This window comes from Sapajus apella, unplaced genomic scaffold (assembly GCF_009761245.1).
Source record: "Sapajus apella isolate SASKATOON/1434 unplaced genomic scaffold, GSC_monkey_1.0 scaffold84, whole genome shotgun sequence".
Classification (NCBI taxonomy): domain Eukaryota; kingdom Metazoa; phylum Chordata; class Mammalia; order Primates; family Cebidae; genus Sapajus; species Sapajus apella.
Window position 1 is genome coordinate 710,374 of NW_022437024.1, and position 27,673 is coordinate 738,046.

A 27,673-nucleotide genomic window follows, 5' to 3' on the forward strand; every position below is an offset into this window, starting at 1 on the left:
GAGATCGCGCCACTATACTTCATCCTTGGCAACAGAGTGAGAGTCTGTCTCAAAAAAAAAAAAAAATACAGTTTAAAAAGAACGTGCAAAGGAGCATCTACAGTATGTTACTCTTCCACGTAAGAAGATAGTAAGAATATACACATTCACATTCTGAGAGAATGGAGGTATAATAAGAGAAAAATGGGCCAAGCGAGGTGGCTCACAACTGTAATCCCAGCACTTTGGGAGGCCGAGGTGAGTGGATCACGAGGTCTGGAGATCGAGATCATTATGGCCAACATAGTGAAACCCCGTCTCTACCAAAAATACAAAAAGTTAGCTGAGCGTGGTAGTCAGCGCCTGTAGTCCCAGCTACTTGGGAGGCTGAGGAGGGAGAATCACTTGAACCTGGGAGATGGAGGTTGCAGTGAGCCGAGAGAGCGCCACTGCACTCCATCCTTGTACATAAAGAAATTCACAAGAAAAAGCAGAAATTATTAGGACTAAGATACCTATAGAGAGGGGTGGGGAAAGACTGGAACAAAGGGGGTGGGGAATGAAACTAGGATAGAAGGGATGGGGAAGAACATTTTTCTGAGAATAAATTTTTGTATTATTTTTAATTCGGGAACATGTCAATTGTTGCACGTAACACCAAAGTAAATTCGTTTCTCACAATGGTGGTATAGGATAGTGATTTTAAAACTCCCTTAATGTGTATACTAAGATTGAGCAAATAAGAAAATATACCATGAATAATGAGAGCCAAGTTTCTCACCATCACAGAATAGAAGTAAATATCCCAGGTAAGAAAAGGGAGAAGGCTACAATGTTAATTTTGTGATAGCAGATTGGAATTGTAAAAATTTTGTTATTTTGTTTTTTTCATATAGACCCATATAGAAAAGACAGAGCTAGGGGTATGTGTGTATACATACATCATATATTTCCAAACTCTGTCCACTGAGAGAGAGATGCAATAAAAGAAAATCCAGCCAGGAACGTGGCTCACACCTGTAATCCTATTATTTTGAGAGGCTGAGGCAGGCGGATCACCTGAGGTTGAGAGTATGAGATCAGCCTGACCAACATGGAAAAACCCCATCTCTACTAAAAATACAATATTAGCCAGGCGTGGTAGCGCATGCTGTAATTCCAGCTACTCAGGAGGCTGAGACAGGAGAATCCTTGGGAGGCGCAGGTTGTGATGAGCTGAGGTTGCACCATTGCATTCCAGCCTGAGCAACAAGAGTGAAACTCTGTCTCAAAACAAAAAGAAAAGAAAATCTAGTAGCAAAGAGTGAAACTCCATCTCGAAACAAAAAGAAAAGAAAATCCAGTAGCAAAGAGCACACCTTTCACATCTTCATTTCTAAATACCATTCTCTAACAAAAGGAGCCAGAACTCCTTGGACAAACAGTTGATTCAAGGAGTGGAACAGAAAAAGGACACAAGGTGCCTGGACTATCTTGAGCTGTCAGAAAGTAAGAAAGTGCTTAAAAAACAATGAGGGCCTTTAAAAATGACTCAGGAACCAATCTGAGGGAACTCCCAGTGGTGAAATCTGCAATAATCGGAGCAAGAAAATAATGACAGTATTGGATTATAACCTACAGGATAAAATTAAATGACCATGAATCCATACTAATTGTATCAGAAAAACACTTTTCCTTCTCTCAGAGTCAACATAACAGAACCCTTCTGACACCAGATGCGGGGCAGGGTGATTCCCCATGCCAAGCAATCCAACAACACCAGCTGGGTGCCCTACAAAAGCCAGTTCAATTCTGACACTATCTATGTGAAGACATCAGGTCCCAGTAACGGGCTCAGTCCTAAAAGACTGGCCCCCCAGCTGCAAGCACCTGTGTTTCTGACTGGCCCCGCAATCACCTCCTCAGGTTCAATTATTTGCTAAAGTAGCTCAAGAACTCAAGGAAATGCTTTATTTATATTCATCAGTTTATTATAAAGAATATTACAAAGGATACAGATGAACAACCAGATGGAAAAGATATATAGGGAGAGATCTTGAAGGGTCACGAGTACAGGAGAGTCCATCCTAGTGAAATATGAGAATGGATGTGTTCACCAACCCAGAAGCTCTCCAAAGCTCCATAGTTCAGGGAATTTTACAGAGACTTCTTATATAGGCATGGCTGATTATTAGCTCTATCTCCAGCCCCTCTCCCCTTCTCAAAGGATGTGAAGTGGAGCTGAAAGTTCCAAGCTTCTAATCATGGCTTGGTCTTTCTGGTGACCAGCCCCCATCCAGAAGCCTACCACGAGTTGCCTCATTAGAACAAAAGATGCTCCTATCACCCAGGAAATTCCAAGGGATTAGGAGTACCATGTCAGGCACTGGAGTCAAAGAACAAATATTAGAACAAAAGATGCACCTAGCACCCCTACTGCTCAGGAAATTACAAGGGTTTTAGGAGTTCTGTGCCAAGAACCAGAGACCAAATATATTTTCACAATATCACATTAATATAAATAACTGAATAAGTGAGAGAGACAGAACAGCTCTATGTTAAGGTGGAAGTCTAACTCGTAATGTGCACAGAAAGAATAATGGAACTAGAAAAATCACTATTTGGCAAGCAGCAAACACCACGGTAATAATTACTACAGGCAAAAACATCATGGAATGATAAAATTTGTGGATAAAAGTATGATGAGAAGCAGGATAATTGCGCAGCCTCAAATATTTATTGCAAGGGGAACTACAGTGAAAAAAACCTAGCAGACAAAACCATAACCAAGTGATCAAGTAACATCACCCAGGATCCACATAACGTGCCTGCTGATAGGATGCCCTGAGAAGGGCATAGTATCACTTCTGTGGTATTCTTGTCAAAAATGTGTAACTTTAATCAAACCATGAGAAACATCAAATAAATCCAAATTGAGGAATGTTCTACAAGTGACTGGCCAACAATCTTCAAAAATGTCCAGGTTATGAACAACACAGAAAGACTACAGAAACATCTCAGATTAGAAAAGGCTAAGGAGCTAACTAAATGCAAAATGGGATCTTGGACCATAGAAAGGACTAATGGGGAAAACAGAGAAATTCAAACATGGTCTACAGATTAGTTAACAGTATTCTATCAACATTAATTCCTGGTTAGATAACTGTTGTATGGTTATATAAAATGTCAGTATTTAGGGAAGCTGGGTGAAAGTTATACCAAAATTGTGTACAATTTTTGCAACTTTTTTCCAAATCTAAAATTACTGATGTACTATTTTCTCTACTTTTATGCAGCTGAAATTTCTTCGTAAGTTTTTTAAATTAGGGGCACAAGGAACTTCTAAAAAAATAAAATATAGTCATTGATATTAAAACCTCAATTAACACATTAAACTGCAAAATTAGGCACAGCTGAAGAAAGAATTTTGTTATCCAGATGGCAGGTACAAAAAAAAAAACACCAGAAAGTGACTCAGAGAAATAACGAGACAGAAGATAAGCAAAATTAAGAGGAAAGGAACAGGAAATTAGAAAGGAGCACATATCAAACAAGAGTTCCAAAGGAGACTAAAGAGAATGGAAGAAAATTAAGAAGAAAAATGGGTAAGAATTCTCTAGAATTAACAACAAAAATGCTTAGATTCTAGAAATATGAATCCTAAGCAAGATAAATAAAAATATATCCAAATCCAGACATAGGGTAGACAAAGCTGCAAAATATCAAAAATCAAGAGAAGCTTTTAAAAGCCAGAACCAGAAAAATACTAAAAAGATAAAAGATAAATTACAAAGCAACACAGACTCGATCGTACCAACAATTAAAGTCATACACCCTCAAAGGTCTGAGTGAAAATAACTAATCACACAGAATTCTATACTCAAGTAATTATTTCAAGTATGAGGGCAAAATAAATACATTTTTAGACAAAGACCAAGAGTTAATATTAACAAGCCCTCATTGAAAGAAACATTGAAGGGCATACTTCAAACAAAAGGAAGCTGAATTCAAACGGATTAACTGGGATGCAAACAGCAATGGCAAAATAAGAAATTGGTAGAGTGAATAAACCTAAAAACAAAACTTATTTTAAAGGCCTTTAAACAAAGCTACCATGTTGAATTTTTAAAGTAATTCAACTTGCAGAAAAACAAAACAAAACAACAACAACAAAAAAAGGTTTCATAAGACACCTTCCACAAAGAAGAAAAAAGCACCAAACATGGAATTCAAGAATCTCAACTAGGAATATAGCTCCCTCTGATTTTATTTTGAGGTCAAAGACCTTGGTTTCTTCAACCAAAGAAGCGAAGGAAGGCATTTAGCTGGAAGATCCTTAAGATTCCTTTCCTGTTCTAGGATTCAAGGGCTGGAAAACAGACCTTCCCAATTTAACAGAACATCTTTCAAAACTATAAGTTGTTTACAGTTCAGAGCAAGATCACTCATACAGAGGACCAGTACTTTAAAGGAAGGTCCAGTCTGGAGCTTTAGATTTTAAATAATTGGCTATCTGCTTCTATACAAAAGCCAATTAGAAACGGGTATGACCTCAGAAAAAGAAAAAAAAAAATAATGCACTGTTAAACCATTCCATTTTTAAAGAGCTAATGGAGGAAGGAAAGGCGTGGTCCAAGTGGTAGGACAACCAAAACAGTATAAAAACCAGTAAGTTTAAGAGAAAATTTCTAAAAGGAATATAGTATCAATATCAATTGTTACAAAATAAAAACAATCACATTTTATTCCTAGTTCACAAATTAGCTGACAAACCCCACCTTCCACAAAATCTTAAAGATTCATTGCAATTTCTGAAGAGTGATCAACCCTGGAAGAAAAATCCCCAAATGCAGGCAGCCTATACTCATAAAGTTACCCTATTCTTCCCACCACCCGCCCACCCCCAATTTCCAGCCACTCAGAGGAAGGTATTCTATTCTTTATAATCACCAAGTTTCAATCTTCTGCTAAGGATGAATGAAAAGCTCAATGCTACATGCAAAGAAAGCTTTTATTAAAAAGCAAAGCTATTAAAATACTGTGTTATGTAAAGGCATTCGGTTATACTATAAATACTCCCCTTCAAAATTCCTTCAATAAATGTGGGCTTGGAGATATGGAGCATGAAAAAGTAGACAATATAATTAAAACTTAATTTGAGACATGGTGATGGATATCACTTGATAAGAAAAAACTAAAACTGGATAAGATTTTTTTTTTTTTTTTTTTTTTGAGATGGAGTTTCACTCTTGTTACCCAGGCTGGAGTGCAATGGCATGATCTCGGCTCACCGCAACCTCCGCCTCCTGGGTTCAAGCAATTCTCCTGCCTCAACCTCCTGAGTAGCTGAGATTACAGGCACGCACCACCATGCCCAGCTAATGTTTTGTATTTTTAGTAGAGACGGGGTTTCACCATGTTGACCAGGATGGTCTCGATCTCTTGACCTCGTGATCCACCTGCCTCGGCCTCCCAAAGTGCTGGGATTACAGGCTTGAGCCACCACGCCCGGCAGGAGTTAAGATATTTTTAAGAAAAAAGCCCTACATTAACGTTTGAGAATACAGGAACACACACACACACACACACACACACACACACACACACACACACACGAGTTTGCTGTTTTGTCATTTCCAAGGCCTTGATTCATATGCCAATTCAAGCTAAACCTATAATCCAGAGCTCCTGACCAGATTAGTGGTTTTTCTAACACACCACTTAATTTTTAGATAATGATCTCAAAAAACCCCACCTCCAAATTTATTTGAATCTATATAATCTGCCTAAAAGTAACACTACATTTCCCACTCTCCATAAAAAAAGAATCCTTTTATGGCTGGGTGCAGCGGCTCATGCCTGTAATCCTAACACTTTGGGAGGCCAAAGCAGTGGATCACCTGAGGTCAGGATTTCAAGACCAGCCTGGCCAACATAGTGAAGCCCAGTTTCTCCAAAAATTAGCCAGCCATAGTGGCAGGTGCCTGTAATCCCAGCTACTTGGGAGGCTGAGGCAGGAGAATTGCTTGAACCAGGGAGGCGGAGGTTTCAGTGAGCCAAGGCTGCACCATTGCACTCCAGCCTGAGCGACAAGAGTTAACTCCATCTCGGAATAAAAAAGAATCCTTTTACATCTCAAAGCATTTTTCCATTTACATAAAGTTGAACTGGAAAAAAACGTTTCAACTGTGGAATAGCTCTAAAACAGGAGACTGAGAGTGATGGCATATGCAAGGCAATAAAAACAAAATTTTAAGAATCTGTTCTACAAAAATACAATTCTAAGTGTAACACACTTAAATCACTGACTCGAATGTGCAACTGTAAAATAAAAAATTTTAAATAGCTAGTCAGAGTTCTGTAAAATAAAAAATTTTAAATAGTTATTCAGAGTTCCTTCTTTAAATATCTCACCTTTTTTCTTTTTTCAAAATGGGGTCTTACTCCATCACCCAGGCTGGAGTGCAGTGGCTCAGTCTCAGCTCACAGCAAATTCCACCTCCTGGGCTCAAGTGATCCTCCCATCTCAGCCTCCTGAGTAGCTCAGGACCACAGACGTGTGCCACCATGCCTGGCTAATTTTTTGTAGAGACGGGGTTTCACCATGTTGCTCAAACTGATCTCAAACTCCTGAACTCAAGTGATCCACCCACCTTGGCCTCCTAAAGGGCTGGGATTACAGGCATGAGCCACCCCACCCAGCTAACATCTCAGTTTTTGTTTGTTTGTTTTGAGATGGAGACTTGCTCAGTCATCCAGGCTGGAGTGTAGTGGCGCAATCTCTGATCACTGCAACTTCCACCTCCCGGGTTCAAGCCTGTCTCCCAAGTAACTGGGATTACAGGTGCCCGCCACCATACCCAGCTAATTTTTTTTTTTTTTTTTTTGTATTTTTGGTAGAAACAAGGTTTCACCATGTTAACCAGGATGGTCTCAATCTCCTGACCTCATGATCCACCCGCCTCAGCCTCCCAAAGTGCTGGGATTACAGGCGTGAGCCACCAGGCCTGGCCTATATTTCAGTTTTTAAACTTAAAATAATGTCAAAACTGAAAGAAACCCATGATTTTAGAGATGAGAAAACTGACATCCAAGACAATGAAGTAACTTGCTGGTAAACAATAGAGCTAGGTATAACATAAAAGAAGCTCCAGTTAATGTATTTTTTATAAAACATGATCTTGATAACTTTGCTGAAAAAAACTAAGAACTAAAAATCTTAATTATGTTTTAAATAAACATTTGTAATCAAAGCCATACTCATTTGGAATTCATAGGAGACCATGCTAAAATTTGTATTTGCTTAGAAAATGCTCTCTTCTAAAAAGAAAAGCTAGTAAGACTGTAAGAGAAAATATTATTTTCCTTTAACTTTAAAACTTCAAAGTTGGGCCGGGGCGGTGGCTCACACCTGTAGTCCCAGCACTTTGGGAGGCTGAGGCTGGCGGATCACAAGGTCAAGAGAACCAGACCATCCTGGCCAACGTGGTGAAACTCTACGTCTCTACTAAAACTACAAAAATTAGCCGGGGTGGTGGTGGGTGCCTGTAGTCCTATTTACACTCCAGAGGCTGAGGCAGGAGAATCGTTTGAACCCAGGAGGCGGGGGTTGCAGTAAGTCAAGACCATGCCACTGTACTCCAGCCTGGGTCACAGAGTGAGACTCCAACTCAAAAATAAATAAATAATAAAAATACATGTTTTTAAAATATAAATATCATTCAAAGCTGTTTAGTATAGATTCACTTCAAATTGGATCACTAAAGTTTAACTTTTTAAAAAATATCTAAAATGATTTGGAATATGAAAGGATCCTAAGTGAACAGAAAAAACACCCTTAAATCTGAGGCAGGTCCTCAACATCCCCAAGATTAGTACAGTTGCTTAGCATGGTAACTGTGGAATCAGATGTAGGGGCTCCAGCATAAGAAGCAGCCACATAGGAATCACCTCTACTCACTATAACATAAAATTACTGTTTACTTTAACCATGGTTGCTCATTTCTGTAACAATTTCATACATATATCTTTCCATTTCTTAGTCTGAATTGTACACTGCTAGTCATTATCATAAGAAAAAAAAATCTCAGGCTAATATAATAGAGGCCAAATTTAGAGAGAGGAATAAAAATCTTCCTTCAGTCTAGGCTAAATGGATTGATTACACAAAGAAGTCCATACATCCAAAAGCACACAGATGTCTGCACTAGTTCCCAGGGCTCAAACAATACCAGTCATTCAATAGCTTTCCTTTTACGTAAGTTGCTGTGAGAAAGCTCAGTCAGCTCTTGTGAACCTCATAATCCAGGATCCTGGAACTCTGAAAAGTCTACATGTTTCCTCATCACTGTTTTCATGTACTTTGTCTGGAACTCAAACTTCATATTTCCCCCAAAAAACAAATCTGGAAATCATCTCTTCTGTTTGACAAATGATGTACTCTACCTATAATTACTTTTCAACTTAAAACCACAATCCAAGGTAAAAATCTAAGATCATTAACTCTGAAAGATTATCTGATGAATGTATTTTTCAGTGTTGGGGTTTAAAATATAATTTTAAATATACTTGATCATATGTACATATATCAAATATATATATACCATTTGACCAGATTCTATTTGTTTCCGTTGCAGTGTTTTACAATAGCCATGACACCAAATGACTTCTCAAAAATTAAAAGAAATTTTGAGAGAAGGACTGTTAAGGGTGGGGGAGGGAGTTGAATTTACTCACTCACTCTCTCCTGCTCTCCCCTCCTTCTGCCTCCCACATTAACCACACACATCAAAAACAATAAAAAACATTTCACTGGGTGTTTGACCAAGCCTTTAGTCCACAGAAAAAAAGAGTTATTCTTTACTGAACCACCTTCAGAAGCTAAATAACACTACTTTCTACCTTCAAGGTACAGTACTGCTGATTCTTCCAATAATCTTTTTTATCAGCTAAGTCTTTGGTGAATTCTCACATTCAATATTGAGAAGTAATAAGGATAAATTAAAGCCACAGAAACTCTAAAGTATATTTTAATTGAATGGCAAAATTACTTCAGAAGATACTTATTAGATCTGCTACCCAGAAGTAAAGCTCATTAGATTCGGAGAACAAAATGAAAATGATTAATTCACTCACAAAACTGTTAGATCCTGAAGAGTCAAGAGGAACTATATACACACATTCAGTTCCCTTTAATAATGTAGTATCATATAATCATTAATCTCTTATAGAAATGATCAAGATGTGATTCCAAAATTTGGTAATGAAGCTCATAAGAGCTCTTGTGGCCCTTTTAACATTCTTCCTCTCTTCACATACATGTGACATAATGCAAATAAACATGCTTTGAAGAAGAAAAAGTTGTCTCTCCAAAGTTTTCTGTTCTTAAAGAGTAAATCCTTAAAGATAAACCAAACCCCCTCTCTCTCCAACCAGAGTACAAAATGCAGAACTCTGAACATAATAACCGTTTAATAGATACCTGATTAAGTTTCAATCATCACCCTTGTAAGATTGAACTTGTCTAGAAGACAAAGAGGGGAAAAAAGAACTTTATCTTTTCACCAAAGCCTTCTTCCCTAATGACCACTAAAAGCACCAAAATCCTATGTGTTCTACAAAGCAGTAACCTCAGAAATGTTTCAACAACCCCTGAGCCTTACAAACTCTGTTAGCAAAGCACAAACTCTATTTCTCAAAAATATCTAAAAAGTTCTCAGCAACCAATTTCTTTAATCACTACAGTTACATCTGAGACCTCCTCCTCAGGACACCCAATCCTTTTTCCTACCATCAGAGCCACTACAATATCTCCTGGTGCTTTAAGAGCACCATCTTGCTTCAACAAACACCTTTTAATTCCACTCTAAAATATACATATTTGTATTTCCAAACATCTCCCTCTAAAATTTCACTATACCACTGCCCACGTTATTCTTTACAGTCAAATCAGTCTTCTCATTTTTCTACAACATGGCATCCCATTCAACCTCTGTAACCAAATCAGGCCTGATATCAAGATAAAGAAGCACATATAAACCTTTCTTTCATTCTTCCCAAGTTCTCATTTATTACATAAAAAGAATTCATTCCTTTCTATAAATGAGTTTTAAAGCATTCTAATACAATAGAAAGCTAAAGAAAACAATAATTATCCACAAGATATTTATCTTTTGATTTCAACCAAATATTAGTAAGTCATTTCAGGTTCATGTTCAGATAGTTATCTATACATGGCCATGACAGTTTATTCAATAAAGAAGTATCACAGGTGGCTCACGCCTATAATCCCAGAACTTTGAAAGGCCAAGGTGGGTGGGTCACAAGGTCAGGAGTTCAAGACCAGCCTAGCCAAGACAGTAAAACCCCGTATCTATTAAAAATACAAAAATTAGCTGGGCACAGTGGTGGGCACCTGTAATCCCAGCTACTAGGGAGGCTGAGGCAGGAGAATCGCTTGAACCTGGGAGGCGGAGGTTGCAGTGAGCCAAGATCGTGCCACTGCACTCTAGCCCGGGCAACAGAGCAAGACTCTGTCAAAAGAAAGAAGAAAGAAAGAAAAGGAAGAAAAGAAAGAAAGAAAAGAAAGAGAGAGAAAAAGAAAGAAAAGAAAAGAAAAGAAAGAAGAAGGAAATAAAGGAGGGAGGGCAGGCGGGCACTCTAGCCTGGGCAATCGAGCAACACTCCATCTCAAAAAAAAAAAAAAAAAAAGGAATATCACAAAACGGTATATACTAATAGTAGAAATGAGGCATAATGAGCCATGCGGGGATACAGCTCACGCTTTGTAATGAGATTTATTCAGAGCCTTAAATTTTCTTTCTCATTAGAAAATAAACCTTTATTGCAAATACATGTTTAGCTATCTAGACATGAGTTATTTAATAACTTTTATTTTTCATTCAATACTGGCATATTAAATAACACTTCAGCGTGTAACATAAAAAAACTAGTATCACAATATCATTGTGTATGTAAGTTATAAGATCTAGATTAGTCTATCTCATCTTGAGCTATCAAATACTACTCTTGTTTTCATTTCTTCTCTCCCTTTAAATTATCTTCTGATATCACAAAAAATAAATACTGAAGAAAACCCAAGAAATATGACTATTCCATAAGTGCAATTGGAAGCCCAAAACAATTTACAGAAATGCTAAGAACACAACACCCTGTGCACAGTGGCTTACTCTGTAATCCCATCACTTTGGGAGGCCAAGGCAGGAGGATTGATTGTTTGAGCCCAGGAGTTCAAGACCAGCCTGGGCAACATGTTGAAATTACATCTCTACAAAAAAAAAAAATGTTTCAGAGACAAAGTCTCATTCTGTTCCCCAGGCTGGATTGCAATGGTGCAATCTCAGCCACTGCAGCCTCTGCCTCCCAGGTTCAAGTGATTTTCGTGCCTCAGCCACCCAAGTAGCTGGAATTACAGGGGTGCACCACCATGCCCGACTAACAAAAAAACTGTTTTAGTTAGTCGGGCATGGTGGTACACACCTGAAGTCCCAGCTACTTGACAGGCTGAAATGTGAGGATTGCTTCAGCCTGGCAGCTTGACAATGCAGTGAGTTATGATTGCATCACTGCACTCCAGCCTGGGTGACAGAACAAGACCCTGTCAAAAAATAATAACAACACAACATAACTTTCTACATTCAAGTCTACTCAACAAAGAAGCCCAAAGAATCTAAAATTCCCATTTTCTCATAGGGGTCAGGGTAGTTTATGCCAGTGGAGAAAAACCAAAAGAAGGTACGATGATCTTTGTACACTGTACAAAAACTTACCCACTTGTAGGATCTAAGGCAATAGCTCTGGGTTGATCCAACTCTTGCCAAAATAAAACTTTTCGTAAAGATCCATCTAAATTAGAAACTTCAATCCGATTAGTTTCGGAATCTGTCCAGTACAATTTTTCTCCAAGCCAATCACATGCCAGCCCATCGGGGGACAATATTCCAGAAACAACAACACGCTGTACACTCTCAGTTTTGTTAAATTCTGTTTGTTTAATGGCTTCTTCGCTGACATCACTCCAGTATATCAAGCCATGACCAAACACAAAGTCCACCGCAGCTGCATCCTCCAAGCCTCCAACTACAATCGTAGCATTCTCTTTGCCATTTGTAGCATCAACCAATCGCAAGTCCCGTCTGTTTGCATAAAGCAACAAAGGGGCCGCTAGAACAAAAAAAGAAAAATATGTAAGTGAAAAGGAAGAAAAGGTATTTGTTCCTACAAACTGGGTTTCAAATCAGTATTAGTGAGCAAAGACTGTCAAAAACTAAAAAAGGGTAAATAGATCAGTAGGAAACTATCTAAAATTCTTTCACACACAAAATATTATTTTTCCAGCATTTAAAAAATAAAACATAGCAAAAGGGGGAACCATATCCACCAGGACAATCTTTTCTTGTTAAAATAACTCAGATAAAATTTTAAAGTCTGGCTATACCAAGAATTGGCAAGGATGTGGAGCTAGCAGAACACTCATACTCTAATACGGTGAATGTAAAAATGGTACAACCACTTGGGAAAACAATTCAGCAGTTTCCTAAAAGGTTAAACATACAACCTACTGTATAACCCAAGGCAATAACTAGGTATTGCCTATTCCACATCTAGGTATTTACTCAAGAGAAACAAAAACATATGTCAATACAAGGACTTGTATGCACATGCTCATAGCAATTTATTTGTAATAACCCAAACTGGAATTCACCCAAATGTCATCAACAGACTAATGGATAAAAAACTGTGATACTGCCATACAAAGAAAGTAATGAACTCTTTGTACATAAAAAATGGGTAAATCTCAAAATAATTCAGAGAGAAAGAAGCCAGCCCAAAACAAAGGTATATATTGCATGGCTCCCATCTATATAAACTTTTACCAGGCAAACTAGTCTATCATGACACAAAGCAGATCGATGGTTGTCTCAAGATAGGGAGAGAGGGTGTAAAAGAATGAGGAGGATTAAAAAGGGGCATGAGCAAGCTTTTGAGGGTAATGAGCTATATTATCAATAATAATGATGGTTCCAGAAGTGTATACATGTCAAAACTTATTAAATTTTACACCTGACATTAGCAAAATTTATTGTGTATCAATTATACCTTAATAAAACCATTACAATCTGGCAGAAATAGTTATTAGTAAAACTACTTTATTCTGTTCTATGTTACTATTTAAATTACCTTTGAAAAGACCCGAGGCCAGGCGCAGCGGCTCACGCCTGTAATCCCAGCACTTTGGGAGGCCAAGGCAGGCAGATCACTAGGTCAGGAGTTCAAGACCACACTAGCCAATATGGTGAAACCCCATCTCTACTAAAAATACAAAAATTAGCTGGGTGTGGTGGCGCACGCCTGTAGTCCCAGTTACCCGGGAAGCTGAGGCAGGAGAATCACTTGAACCCGGGAGCAGAGGTTGCAATGAGCCAATATTGAGCCACTGCACTCCAGCCTGGGTGACAAAACAAGACTCCATCTCAAAATAGAAACAAAAAAAAGGAAAAGACCCAAAACTAAATATAAAGCCAATCTTACAGAAATAATGTTTAACTTTGAGAAAGTTGAGGCTGTTGGGAGTAGCATAGTATAAATTCCATGTTTTTTGTTTTTATTAAGTATCTATTCCAAGCTTCTGACATTTACTTTCCTAGTATCAAGCAGCAATTAAAAATCTAGAGTACCACTGTCCCATAGAACTTTCTGTAATGATGGAGATAGTTCTGTGCATAACACAGTACCACCAATCACATGTAGCTAAGGAGTGCTTAAAATGTGGCTAATGTGACTAATAAATTTTTAATTTTATTTAATTTTTTTTTTTTTAGATGGAGTTTTGCTCTTGTTGCCCAGGCTGGAGTGCAATGGTGCAATCTCGGCTCACTGCAGCCTCCGCCTCCTGGCTTCAAGTGATTCTCCTGCCTCAGCCTCCTGAGTAGCTGGGATTACAGGTGGCTACCACCACATCTTACTTATTTTTTGTATTTTTACTAGAGGCGGGGTTTTGCCATGTTGGCCAGCCTGGTCTTGAACTCCTGGCCTCAGGTGATCCGCCCACCTCAGCCTCCCAAAGTGCTGGGATTACAGGCATAAGCCACCACTCCACCCCCAATTTTATATAATCTTAATTCATTCCCATTTAAATAGACAAGTGTGGCTACCGGTAGTAGTGGATGGCACACGTCTAGAGGCCGGAATGCGAACATAAATTAGGCAGCAAAAGTAAGACCAAGGCAGGCATGGTGGCTCATGCCTGTAATGCCAACACTTTGGGAGGCTGAGGAGGAGGACTATTTGAGCCAGGAGACCAGCCTAGGCAACACATGGAGACCTCATCACTACAAAAAAAATAATTTAAAAAAATTAGCCAGGCATAACGGTGCACGCCTGTAGTCCCAGGTACTCAGGAGACTAAAATGGGAGGATCACTTGAGCCCAGGAGTTTAAGGCTACAGTGAGCTATGATCACACCACTGCACACCAGCCTGGGTGACGGAGGGAGACCCTGTCTCAAAAAAAAAAAAAAAGAGAGTGAGTTATGATGCAATAATCTACATGATCTTTTATAATTACTTACTAAAGGTCTAAAACTGTGTCATCTGAAGCCGAGCCCAAGTACCATTTAGAAGTAACCATTCCCCGTTTTTCAAGAAATTACTCCAATGTCAAAAAAGTATATAAGAAAAAGTGATGTTGACACTATAGATTGTGAAACAGAGTTACAAATGTATACTATTTTCATCTACAGGTACCACATAAACTTCCCTAAGCTTAAATCCAAACTTCTTGGTCAAAAAAAAATTGGCAGATAGCTTTTTTCTTTTGAGACTGAATTTTGCTTTTTTTTTTTTTTTTTGAGACGGAGTCTTGCTCTGTCGCCAGGCTGGAGCACAGTGGTGCAGTCTCGGTTGACTACAACCTCCGCCTTCCAGGTTCAAGCGATTCTTCCGCCTCAGCCACCCAAGTAGCTGGGACTACAGGCGCGTGCCAAACACCCAGCTAATTTTTGTATTTTTAGTAGAGACGGAGTTTCACCATGTTGGCCAGGATGGGAATTTTGCTTGTTTTCCAGACTGGAGTGCAGTGGCATGATCTCGGCTCACAGCAACCTCCGCCTCCCGGGTTCAAGCAATTCTCCTGCCTCAGCCTGCTGAGTAGCTGGGATTACAGGCGCCCGCTGCCACCCCAGGCTAATTTTTTGTATTTTAGTAGAGACAGGTTTCACCGTGTTGCCCAGGCTGATCACAAACCCTGAGCTCAGGTCATCTACCTGCCTCAGCCTCTCAAAGTGCTGGGATTACAGGCATGAGCCAGCGTACTCAGCTGGCAGACAGCTTTTTTAAAAGGTGACTAACCAGTCTTTGTTTATTCTGCCTATCTGCTGCAGCTATTAGCAAATTCATAAATTTCCCTAATTATCATTTTTAATTCATTTCAGACCTTCACACATCACATTGATTTATCAGTCCCCACAGAGCCCACTATACTGAGTCTCTCATACTATGGACCACATGTAAACATCATTAAAAAAAGGTCCCTACTAGTGAAGGATACAATGCTAAGCGCTACATAAGGCTAAGGAATATCCACAAAACACTTAAAAATTAAAATCCAAGAGTGATAATAATCTAATATTTATTGGGCACCCTCTTTATGGCACTATCCTTGGAAAACTGTATCAAAGCTATATGACATTAGGTGGCAGCCAAATGTCTTTCATGGCTTTCAAGTTAAACTTTAACACTTCTACATGTACTATTTTTGGTCTACAAAATCCAAAGACGCTTTCTAGTCATTTGAGGCCTCGAAAGCATTCTGAGTCTCCTCTGCCTCCCAAAAACCAGCAAAGGAGGCAAATTAATCTTTAAGTTAGCAGTACTAGTTACAATTGAGGATTTGTAAAGGACTGTACATAAATCTGTTGTACATAAACCACACTATTGAAAGGAAATCCCAGGGTTCATCCTGTCCAACCGACCCTTCCGATGCTTAAATACTTTCTATTATTATATTGTCACCAGTATCTGTTCAGCAATATATTAAATGGGATATCCCGTAGGTATAATTTGATTTGTAACATCGTTTTTATCTGCCAAAGGGATTCACCGGATCCACACACTTGCTCCCTGGAACATACCAGTATCTTCCATTTCAGAGAGCTTACTTTCTGACTGCCTAGTACTCAGATAACCCAAATAATTACCATCGCTTCTCTTTAGGGGGACACTCACAGTGCTCAGGAATCTTTGTTATCCTTTATTAAACTCCTGGGAAATTTTCTCCAGCAGCCTTTCTAAACTTTTTCTACTTTTAAAGACTAATTTCCAGCCAGGCATGGTGGCTCACACCTGTAATCCCAGCACTTTGGGAGGCTGAGGCGGGCAGATCACCTGACGTTGGGAGTTCAGGACCAGCCTAACCAACATGGAGAAACCCTGTCTCTACTAAAATTACAAAATTAGCTGGGCATGGTGGTGCATGCCTGTAATCCCAGCTAGTCAGGAGACTGGGGCAGGAGAATCTCTTGAACCCAGGAGGCAGAGGCTGCTGTGAGCCAAGATCACGCCATTGCACTCCAGTGTGGGCCACAAGAGGGAAAACTCCATCTCAAAAACAAAAACAAAACAAAAAGACCAATTTCCATGCCCTGAACCCTTCATTCTTAGACCATCTCAAAACAATCTCAGTGAAGCAGGAAATAAGGTGAATGTCATACATCCCCAACATCTTAATTTATACCTCATCTTGTCCTCAGTCTCAAATGACAAAATGACTTTTCTCAGGCTAAAGCAGTACTTTTGGTTCAGACTCCTTACCTCCTCTCTACAACTTAGCTCTATCAATTGTTCTGTATTTCTTGTTATTTTCAATGGTTTATGCCAGGTTCCTTGCTATCAAAAACTTTTGTTTTAATAACCCTGACCTTGCTACCAACAGAATAATTATGTTTCTACTAACTGCAAAATCTTGTAACACTGGCATATATATTTCATACTACCATTCGTTAGCTATTGCTCTTTCATCTTCCTACCCATCACTCAACTGCAAGTGCTTTCTCTAAATCTTTTTTTTTTTTTTTGAGTCGGGGTTTCACTCATGTTACCCAGGCTGGAGTGCAATGGCGCGATCTCGGCTCACCGCAACCTCCGCCTCCTGGGTTCAGGCAATTCTCCTGCCTCAGCCTCCTGAGTAGCTGGGATTACAGGCACGCACCACCATGCCCAGCTAATTTTTTGTATTTTTAGTAGAGACGGGGTTTCACCATGTTGACCAGGACGGTCTCGATCTCTTGACCTCGTGATCCACCCGCCTCGGCCTCCCAAAGTGCTGGGATTACAGGCTTCAGCCACCGCGCCCGGCCCTCTAAATCTTTATAACCAAACCAATGGCCTTTTCTCAGTCCTTATTCTTGACATCCCTAGAGTATTCAACGTTGTTGACTATATCCCTACCTATGTAGAACGTTCTCCTCAAACAATACTACCTATTATTCTTGTTTGTCTTGTTTCAAACCTTCCACTTCCTATATATAGGTATCCCCAGATTCTCTGTTGTTCCTAAATGAGAGTATAGAACATTTAAGTTCACAAGCAACAGCGAAGCAAGGTGGCAGCCACCACGGGCTGGGAGAAAAAGTCCCTAGCAATTTGCCACTGCTAGAAGAACTCGAAGGCCAGAAAGATGGCACAGTTAGCTGAGGTCTAGGCAATGATGAAGACATGACACTTACAAGATGGACAGGGATGATAACTGGGCCTCCAAGAACAATTTATGAAAACTGAACACACAACCTTAAAATAGAATGTGGACCTAAATACCCAGAAGCATCCCCCTTTCCAAGATTTGTAACAAAAATTAATATGACTGGAGTTAATAGTTCTAATGGAGTGGTGGACCCAAGAGCCGTCCAGTGCTAGCAAAATGGCAGAATTCATAGCATAAAAGTTGTCCTGCAAGGGTTTCAGCACCTAATAGTGTCTAAAGAAAATATGAAACTCCCTCAGCCGCCTGAAGGGCAGTGTTACAGCAATTAGTCGAAAGAAAAACCAAAGGCCCTTCCCCTTTTCCCCCCCCAATTCAATTTAAGCAGTCTTCATGTTCCACAGTAGTAAATTTTCTAGATACATTTTGTAGACCTCAAGTACTGGAAAGAAGGCTCCCAGTCAAAGGATATTTATCTTAAGATACTGTAAATGATACAAATTTTTTGACCATCTGAAATATATAAGTTGTGCTATAGTCTTACTGACTACAGGCTTTGCCATTATGGAAGTAATTCAGTTTGGTATCTTCAAAAATAGCAAAATTTAACTAAAGACAATTTAGAAATTCAATGTCCTCTTGAGAAACTTGAGATCTCCCCAAGCTGGCTCACCTAAGCCTCTCCCCTCCCATCATTCCCCACTCTTCCTTTTTTACCAACTTAAACCTTCCCTTCAGCTCCCTTGAATCCTTTGATATGTCCCCCTTCAATACATGCTACCTCCTCAACCATCTATCCACCCCATCACACCTTTCCCTTCCTCAACTCCCTACAGTCACTCAAACTTTAGGCTCCCCATTCTCCATTGGGGACTCACGAGCTGGAAAGAGGCCAGATCTCTTAGGCACCCAAACAAACTTTGGAGACACCCAGTATGTAAGGACACTCAGTCTCTCTTTAGTCCCTCATTCGAAATTTAGTCCACTATCTCCATAAGGTTACACATCAAAGCAAAGGAAATCTTAAAGGTCTCCTTCACAAATATTGGTGAGAAACTTCAAGCCTCATGTTGATTGGGCAGGTAACCTCAATTTACCCCATTTCCTAAAAATCACAATCTGATAAAAATGTAAAGGTGAGGGAGGACAAAAGCTATCTCTTTTCCATAAACTACCAATGAGTTCAAACTTTCAAAGTGAGGTATGAGCTATTTATGTCTGTCTACATATATACATATATGTCAGTATAATATTTTCCCATCTACAAATGGTATTACCAATCAGATTATAAAATCCCTTAAAGGAGCTCTGTTATAATTGCTTTGAAGATAAATAAGTACTTATATAAATTAAATATTCCTAGGATTTCCAGAAATTAAGAAAATTAAACTCCTTATACTTTCAAATGTATTTTTATAGAAACTAACCCAAATATTTTTAGAATCTACGTTAATGTGAGTTTAGGTAAATCTCTGGGAAGTGAAACTAGCTGAATATTGTCGGTTTAATAAAAACAGTTATGTCTTCTGAGTTATTGGCAGTAAGTATTAAACAAGCATACGTTCTTGCTGAACTTTTACAGGTTTACTGATTGAATACACAAGCATTACATCTGTATTTGCATTCAGATGAAGTGAGTAATTAAATTTTATTTCAACAGTAGTTACGTTTTGTAATAAGCCAACTTAAAAAGTTTCTAAAATCTTTGGTAACTTAAAACCTTAGACTAAGTCAATTCATGGATATCCATTAAATACCTAGATCACCTCTACACAAAACAGAACACCGAAGCATAATTTCAAGTTTATAGAGTTTTTTGCCTCTTATTTTTACAGTAGTGAGACACTATATCTAAGAGTCTATTAATAAACAGGCCAGGAGCGGTGGCTCACACCTGTAATCCAGCACTTTGGGAGGCCAAGGTGGGCATATCACTTGAGCCCAGAAGTTTAAGACCAGCCTAGGCAACATGGTGAAACGCCATCTCTACTAAAAATACAAAAATTAGTTGGGCATGGTGGTATGTCCCTGTAGTACCAGCTACTCGGCAGTGTGAGGCAGAAGGATGGCTTGAGACCAGGAAGTCGAGGCTGTAGTGAGCTGTGATAACGCAACTGCACTCCAGCCTGGGCAGTGATGAAAAGGACTTTTTTTTTTTTTTTTCTGAGACGGACTCTTGCTCTGTCACCCAGGCTGGAGTGCAGTGGTGCAATGTCTACTCACTGCAACCTCTGCCTCCCAGGTTCAAGCAATTCTCCTGCCTCAGCCTCCTGAGAAGCTAGGACTACAGGCATGTGCCACCATGCCCAGCTAATTTTTGTATTTTTAGTAGAGACAGGGTTTCACCATGTTGGCCAGGATAGTCTCAATCCCCTGACCTCATGATCTGCCTGCCTTGGCCTCCCAAAGTGCTGGAATTACAAGACAGGAGCCACTGCACCCGGCTGAAAAGGAAATCTTATCTGTCATGGTCAAAACCAGCTAAGATTTTTTTTTTTTTTAAGACAGAGTCTTGCTCTGTCACCCAGGCTAGAGTGCAGTGGTGCAATCTCGGCTCACTGCAACCTCTGCCTCCTGGGTTCAAATGATTCTCCTGCCTCAGCCTCCCAAGTGGCTGGGACTACAGATACCCACCACCAGGCCGGACTAATTTTTGTATTTTTAGTAGACGCAAGGCTTCACCATGTTGGCCAGGCTGGTCTCGAACTCCTAACCTCAAATGATCCACCCACCTTGGCCTCCCAACGTGATGGGATAACAGGTGTGAACCACTGCACCTGGCCTGATTTTTTTTCTTCTTCTTTTTTGGAGATGGAGTTTTGCTCTGTCACCCAGTTTATTGTGCAGTGGCACGATCTCAGCTTAATACAACTTCCACCTCTCAATTTCAAGTGATTCTCCTGCCTCAGCCTCCTGAGTAGCTGGTTTTACAGGCTCCCACCACCATGCCCAGCTAAGTTTTTTGTATTTTTAATAGAGACAGTGTTTTGCCATGTTGGCCAGGCTGGTGGTCTCAAACTGCTGACCTCAAGTGATTCACCCTCCTCAGCCTCCCAAAGTGCAGAGATTACAGGCATGAGCCACTGTGCCTAGCCAAAGCCAGCTAAGATTTGATGGGTTTATTTGTAAGATTTTTTAAAGTGCTTATCAAATATTATAGCTATGTATAGCTAGATTTTCGTTTTCTGTTAAAATGACCGTTTTTTTTCAGTTATTAGTCTGCTTTTAATAAACAAGTTATTGGCGAGGCATGGTGGCTCACGCCTGTAATCCCAGCACTTTGGGAGTCCAAGGTGGGCATATCATGAAGTCAAGAGATCAAGATCATCCTGGCCAACAAGGTGAAATCCTGTCTCTACTAAAAACACAAAAACATTGGCCAGGCATGGTGGCAGGCACCTGTAATCCCAGCTGCTCAGGGGGCTGAGCAGGAGAATTGCTTGAACCTGAGAGGCGGAGGTTGCAGTGAGCCAAGATCACACCATTGCACTCCAACCTGGGCAACAGAGCAAGACACTGTCTCAAAAAAATAAAAATAAAGAGGTGATTAAAAGTTTTCCTTTGCCTTCTGAATAATCTCCCTAGAAGGCAAAGACTCTGTGTCTTACCAGAATTTCCTGTGCTTGATGCTGACTTTATCATGTCCTTAATTACTTAAAACTGTATTCACACTCTGGAAAGGGGTAAGGTTCTTTACCATCACATTACTTCCTATGCATACTTTTTTCAAATTTTTTTTTAAGAGACAGGGTCTCACTCTGTTGTCAGGCAGGAGTGCAGTGGCACAATCATGGCTCATTGCAGTGGCACGATCATAGCTCATTGCAGCTTCAAACTCCTGGGCTCAAACAATCCTCCTGCCTCAGCCTCCTGAGTAGCTAGGACTCTAGGCATATAATCTTACTCCCAGCTAATTTTTTAATTTTTGTAGAAACAGGACCCCATCATGTGCCCAGACTGGTCTCAAACTCCTGGCCTCAAGCAATCCTCCCATCTTGGCCTCCCAAAGCACTGGGATTATAGGCATGGGCCACTGCACTGAACTAAAATCTTTTTTTTTTTTTTTTGTCACTTTTAGTTAAATATGTAGCCAAGTATTTTTGTCCATAGTGGTCCATGATCCCATTTAATCAAATGTTCAAACCTCCTAAATGATGCCTTTTGCACCAACACTGTCTTTTAGATTTCCCAGAAAAATCACAATTTCCTTTACCTTGTAAAAGAGAGATGTTAAAAATAATAGTTTATTTGATCAAATGTTATGGGTCATATGGAAAGCACTCAAAGCAAAAGAGGTTTACCCTTCCTAAGTTAAATTTGTATAGGTAAAATATTATTAATATGAACATTCTGAAGTTCTATGAAGGTATAAAGCTCCTAGAAATTCATCAATGTCCTCATTGTCCACGTCTATTAATCAGAGTTCTGGTGCTGCTTTGCCTGGTATTAGACAACAGTATAATGTCACCAGTCATAATTTCAGGGATTTTTTTTTCCTTAACGTTAACTTGGTCATAATTTGACTTCTTTAATTTGAATACAAGCCACGTGCAGTGGTTCACGTCTGTAATTCCAGCACTTTGGGTGGCTGAGGTGGGCCTAAAATAGATCACAAGGTCAGGAGATTGAGACCATCCTGGCCAACATGGTGAAACCTGTCTCTACTAAAAATGCAAAAATTAGCGGGGTGTTGTGGCAGAAGCCTGTAATCCCAGCTATTTGGGAGGCAGGAGAATCGCTTGAACCCGGGAGGTAGAGGTTGCAGTGAGCCAAGTTTGTGCCACTGCACACCAGCCTGGCGACAGAGCAAGACTCCATCTCAAAAAATAAATAAATAAATAACTGAATATAGTATACTCTGGGTAGACTAATGGTTCTCAGTCAAGAATTCACATCACTTACTTATGGAATGATATTATATAGAAATTAAGGACCTACTCCAGATTGCTAAGCCTTTTTCCTTGATAATCTTGATACATTCTTGATGTACTCCATATATGCCTGATATATTAATGGGACATTATGTGTTAGGATTATATGTCTTTAGATTTTTTCCTCTGCAATGAATATATTCATCTATATTCATAAATGACATGTGCTAGCCACTCTTCTTTAAAATAAGGTTAATTGCTGGACGCAGTGGTGCACACCTGTAACCCCAGCACTTTGGGAGGCCAAGGCGGGTGGATAACCTGAGGTGAGGAGTTTGAGGCCAGGCTGGCCAACATGGTGAAACCCTGTCTCTACTGAAAATACAAAAATTAGCAGGGCACGGCACATGCCTGTAATCCCAGGTACCCGGGAGGCTGAGACAAGAGAATCACTGGAACCCAGGAGGCAGAGGTCGCAGTGAGCCAAGTGCGCCACTAAACTCCAGTCTAGGTAACACAGCGAGCCTCTGTCTCAAAAAAAAATAAGAAGATGAGAATAAAATAAGGTTAATTATTATGCCTACAGATATGCTTTTGTCTAACACTTTTTTGGATTGATTTTATTTTGGCTAGCATGCTATAAAAATCAACCTTCCTTGTCAATTTCACTATTTTTTGTAACAAATTTTCATAAGATCTTTCACTTTTAAGATTATCAGTAATAGGTTAATCATCACCGTTTCAAGTCTTTTGTCATCTACAGATAGTTTTCTGCTTTACTCTGATGCATCCCTGAAAGCACTTGCAAATCAGCTACAGGCCAGAGTGCACTTGTCTTCAATAAAAAGGACTATGGGCCAGGCATGGTGGCTCACGCCTGTAATCCCAATACTTTGGCAAGCTGAGGTGGGCATATCACTCAAGCCTAGGAGTTTGAGACCAGCCTGGGCAACTTGGCGAAACCCCCTCTCTACAAAAAAAATACAAAATTAGTCAGGCGTGGCAGCGCGCACCTGTGGTCGCAGCTACTAGGGAGGCTGAGATGGAAGAATGGCTCAAGTCCAGAAGGTCAAGACTGCAGTGAGCCGAGATTGTGCCACTGCACTCCAACCTGGTGACAGAGTGAGATTCTGTCTCAAATAATAATAATAATAATAAAGAAAAGAAAAATGACTATGCCAGGTAACCTGAACACAGGCTTCTGATGGCATCGCTCAAAAACTCTGAGACCACAGCAGTGGACTGAGTCAGGATTTCCAAACAATTAGTAGAGAAACAGATGGGTTCATGAGACTGCTAACACAGATCCAGCAAAACAAGAATTAATTACATAGGACTAAATAAACTGATGAAGGATGATTATGGGTTTCATTTAAAATATTGCTGATGCTTCAGTGTCCTATTTTCTGAATATAAAGACCCCTTTCTCATTTTTCTCAAGCTATCTATAACTTGCAACAATGTAAGCAGACCATGCTTTTGTAAACCAAAATAAACACTTATTTTTTTTCCTCCCCCACTTACTCCTCCAGAATTTAAAAACTCTTGAGTATTTTTATTTTCATGGCAATACAGTTATTTGCAAAGGTTCAATGAGTTGGCCTCCTAGCTGGAAACATTACTTAGGCAACCTAGGCTTTGACTGGAATGCCACATTTATGTTCATTTAATCAGATATGACCAGACATTTTTAAGTTACACAGTTGACTTTATAAACCAATGCTTACAGTCCTCTTAGGAAAACTGGCCTGGTAACTGGCTTACAGCTTTCCTACCCTGGCAAGTGAATTATGCAAGTTCACCTCCAGGGAGGCTCAAAAAGTCCTAGAATCTTTTGGGAACTTCAAGACCGGAATTCACCCAAATTTATAGGTATTGCAAGTGAAACCTGATGGTCGGTTCTTGACTTACCTTTATAGTCTTAAGAGAAAATTTAAAGTCCAATCAGATTCCTCAAAAAAAACTTCCAGCAAGGCAATATTAAAAGACTTATTATATGATAAAGTACTCTTATTGCTACGCCTATGTAAATATAAATAATCAGGTCAAATCTAATGAGATCAACTTCTCAATGACTCTTATTCCATTGTCAACAGTAACTGATTTCGTTTTAACCAACAGGAGGACTGACCAGTGCTCATCACAACTGCCCATTACTTACTCATTGACTTGGCTTGAATAAACTTTAGTCAGGATTCTCTTCTCCCCACAAATCCCTAAACTTTGGCTTGCCCTAAGCTTATGAAAGTAGATGCACAACTTCTTCCATCATTCTGACCATCAGCTGACTGCAGGAAAAAAATGCTTTCCAGTTAAATAGTCCTCATCATGCAATCTGCTCTCCCCTACCTATTTGGCCCCACTCCCACAAAGTTCCCAGAAGCCCTGCTTACTTCTATTAACTAAAGAAAAGCCTTTTTTGGTTTGATTTTGAAATGTGCTGCAGATCCTGTAGTAAGCACGTCCTTCTATTGCAAAAATTATTTCAAATAAAGTCTCTCCTTATCTAAGTCTAGCTTTGTTTTTGCTTTTTGGGTTTGGTCACTTTTTTTGTTTGTTTGTTTTTGAGACAAGAGTCTCACTCTGTCACCCAGGCTCACTCTGCACCCAGTGCAGTGGTGTGATCTTATCTCACTGCAACCTCCACCTTCCAGGTTCAAGTGATTCTCCCTCCTCAGCCTCTCAAGTAGCTAGGATTACAGGCGCCACCACACCTGGCTAGTTTTTTGTATTTTTTTGTAGCGACGGGGTTTCAATGTGTTGTCCAAGCTGGTCTCAAACTCCTAAGCTCAAGCGATCCTCTGCCTTGGCCTTCCAAAGTGTTGGGATTACAGGCGTGACCCACTGCACCTTGGCCTCAGCTTTGTTATTTCCAGTATAGTACTATGATAAACCACCTATTTGCAAATGTCAAAATTTACATTAACATGTATTTCTATCAAAGTCATCAGTATCACTTTCAAAGCCACAATAAGGCCCAGGTAAAATTAGGTACATGTAGAAGTCCTGCATGTAAAATTACTGTCCAGAGTACAAACAATCTGGCCTTAAATTAGTGATTCATCTTTCTGATTTATAAAACAAAGAAGCTGGCCCAGGTAATTTCTAACACCCTTTCTATTTTCTTACTCTAGATATGAATACAGTAAAAAGGTTTAACTGCGACAGGACTACTGAAAGGGCTATTCAGAAACATGAGATACTGGTGAACTATTTAATGCTTCTCCAGCAGAAAAACAAGAACTTAAGGTATTCTTTAGGCCCAGTGCAGTGGCTCATACCTGTAATCCCAGCACTTTGGAAGGCCGAGGCTGGTGGATCACTTAAGCCTAGGAATTCAAGGCCAGCCTGGGCAACATGGTGAAACCCTGTCTCTACAAAATACAAAAACTGAGATGGGAGGATCACCTGAGCCTGAGAAGGTCTAGGCTGCAGTGAGCAATGATCATGCCACTACACTCCAGACCCTGCTCAAAAAAAAAAAAAAAAAAAAAAAAAGAAAAAAAAACCGCCCAGCAAACAAACATAGGCCAGAGTAGTGCCTCACGCCTATAATCCAAGGCAGGCAGATCACTTGAGGTCAGGAGTTCAAGACAAACATGATCAACATGGCCTAAGACCTGTCTCTACTAAAAATACAAAAATTAGCCAGCATGGTAGCACACACCTGCAGTCCAAGCTACTCAGGAGGCTGAGGCACGAGAATCATTTGAACCCAGGAGGTAGAGGTTGCAGTGAGCAGAGATTGTGCCACTGCAGTCCCACATAGGAGATGAAGCAAGACTATTTAAAGAAAAAAAAAAAAAAAAAAAAAAAACAGGTATTTTTCATATATATTTCAGTAACTTCAAAAGCTGGGATTTCAGAAATAATTTCTCAAAGTAAAGACTCCAATAATCAAACCACACTCATTTAAAAGGATTTAATATACCCATATAATGGAATATTATTCAGCCATTAAAAGGAATGAGTACTGTCACATGCAACAACATGAACAAACCTTGAAAGTATGCTAAGTGAAAGACGCTAGACACAAAAGGCCACATATTTTATTCCATTTACATGAAATACCAAGAGTATATACTCAGGTAAATCCATAGAGACAGAAAGTAACTTTATAGTTACCAGAAGATGAGGGAAGGGAGAAATAGGAAGTGTATGGGTTTTGAGGGAGCCGGGGGGAGAGGCGGGTAATAATCATTCTGGAATGAGATAGTGGTGATGTTGTACAACCCTGTGAGTATACCAAAAGCCACTGAATTAGACACTGTAAAATGGAGATTTTTTTTTTACTGTATGTGAATTATATCTCCAAAAAACTTTGTTTAAAAAAGCATTTGATAGAAGGGGCTTAATGAAAAAAAAGAAAAGAAAGAAAAAAGTACTTGAGGCTAGGCACAGTAGTTCATGCCTGTAATCCCAGCACTTTGGGAAACCAAGGTGGGAGGATCACTTGAGCCCAGGAATTCGAGACCAGTCTGAGCAACATAGTGAGACCCTCTCTACAAAAAAAAATTAAAAATGAGCCAGGTGTGGTAGCACGTGCCTACAGTCCCAGCTACTCAGGAAGCTGAGACAGAAGTATCGCCTGAGCCCAGAAGGTCAAGGCTGCAGTGAGCTGTGACAGCATCACACCACACTCCAGCCTAGGTAACACAGTAGGACCCTGTCTCAAAAAAAAAAAACTAATTATATTAATTATTAATGCAATAGCTATATCGTAAAACCAGAAAACATTACATAATCCACACTTTGAATTCAATCTCAGGTATGAACATGCTGGTTTTTTTTAGTAGTCTACTTAACATATCTAATCCATGCTGAGAAATCTTTATTTATTTATTTATTTAGAAAGGTCTTGCTCTGTCACCCAGGATGGATTGCAGTGGCACAATCATGGCTCACTAAGCCTTGAATTCCTGGGCTCAAGTGATCCTCCTGCCTCAGCCTCCGAAGCAGCTGGAACTACAGGCATGTGCCACTGTGACCAGCTAATTTTAAATTTTTTTTATAGAGACGAAGGTCTTGTTATGTTGCCCAGGCTGGACTTGAAGTCCTGACCTCAAGTGATCCTCTCCCCTTGGCCTCCCAAATTGATGGGATTATAGATGTGAGCCATCATAACCCAA

General features: G+C 39.7%; 1 protein-coding gene and 1 pseudogene across 1 annotated transcript in view; one reads left to right on the forward strand and one right to left on the reverse strand.

Annotated features, from left to right (window-relative positions):
- The window catches only part of LRP6 (LDL receptor related protein 6), a 147,312-nt gene that overhangs the window by 112,152 nt on the left and 7,487 nt on the right, over positions 1-27,673 (reverse strand). The window contains exon 2 of the mRNA XM_032253650.1: positions 11,748-12,141. Coding sequence (XP_032109541.1) covers positions 11,748-12,141 — 394 coding nt within the window. The remainder of the gene's footprint in view (positions 1-11,747; positions 12,142-27,673) is intronic.
- LOC116533764 lies at positions 16,015-18,005 on the forward strand (annotated as a pseudogene).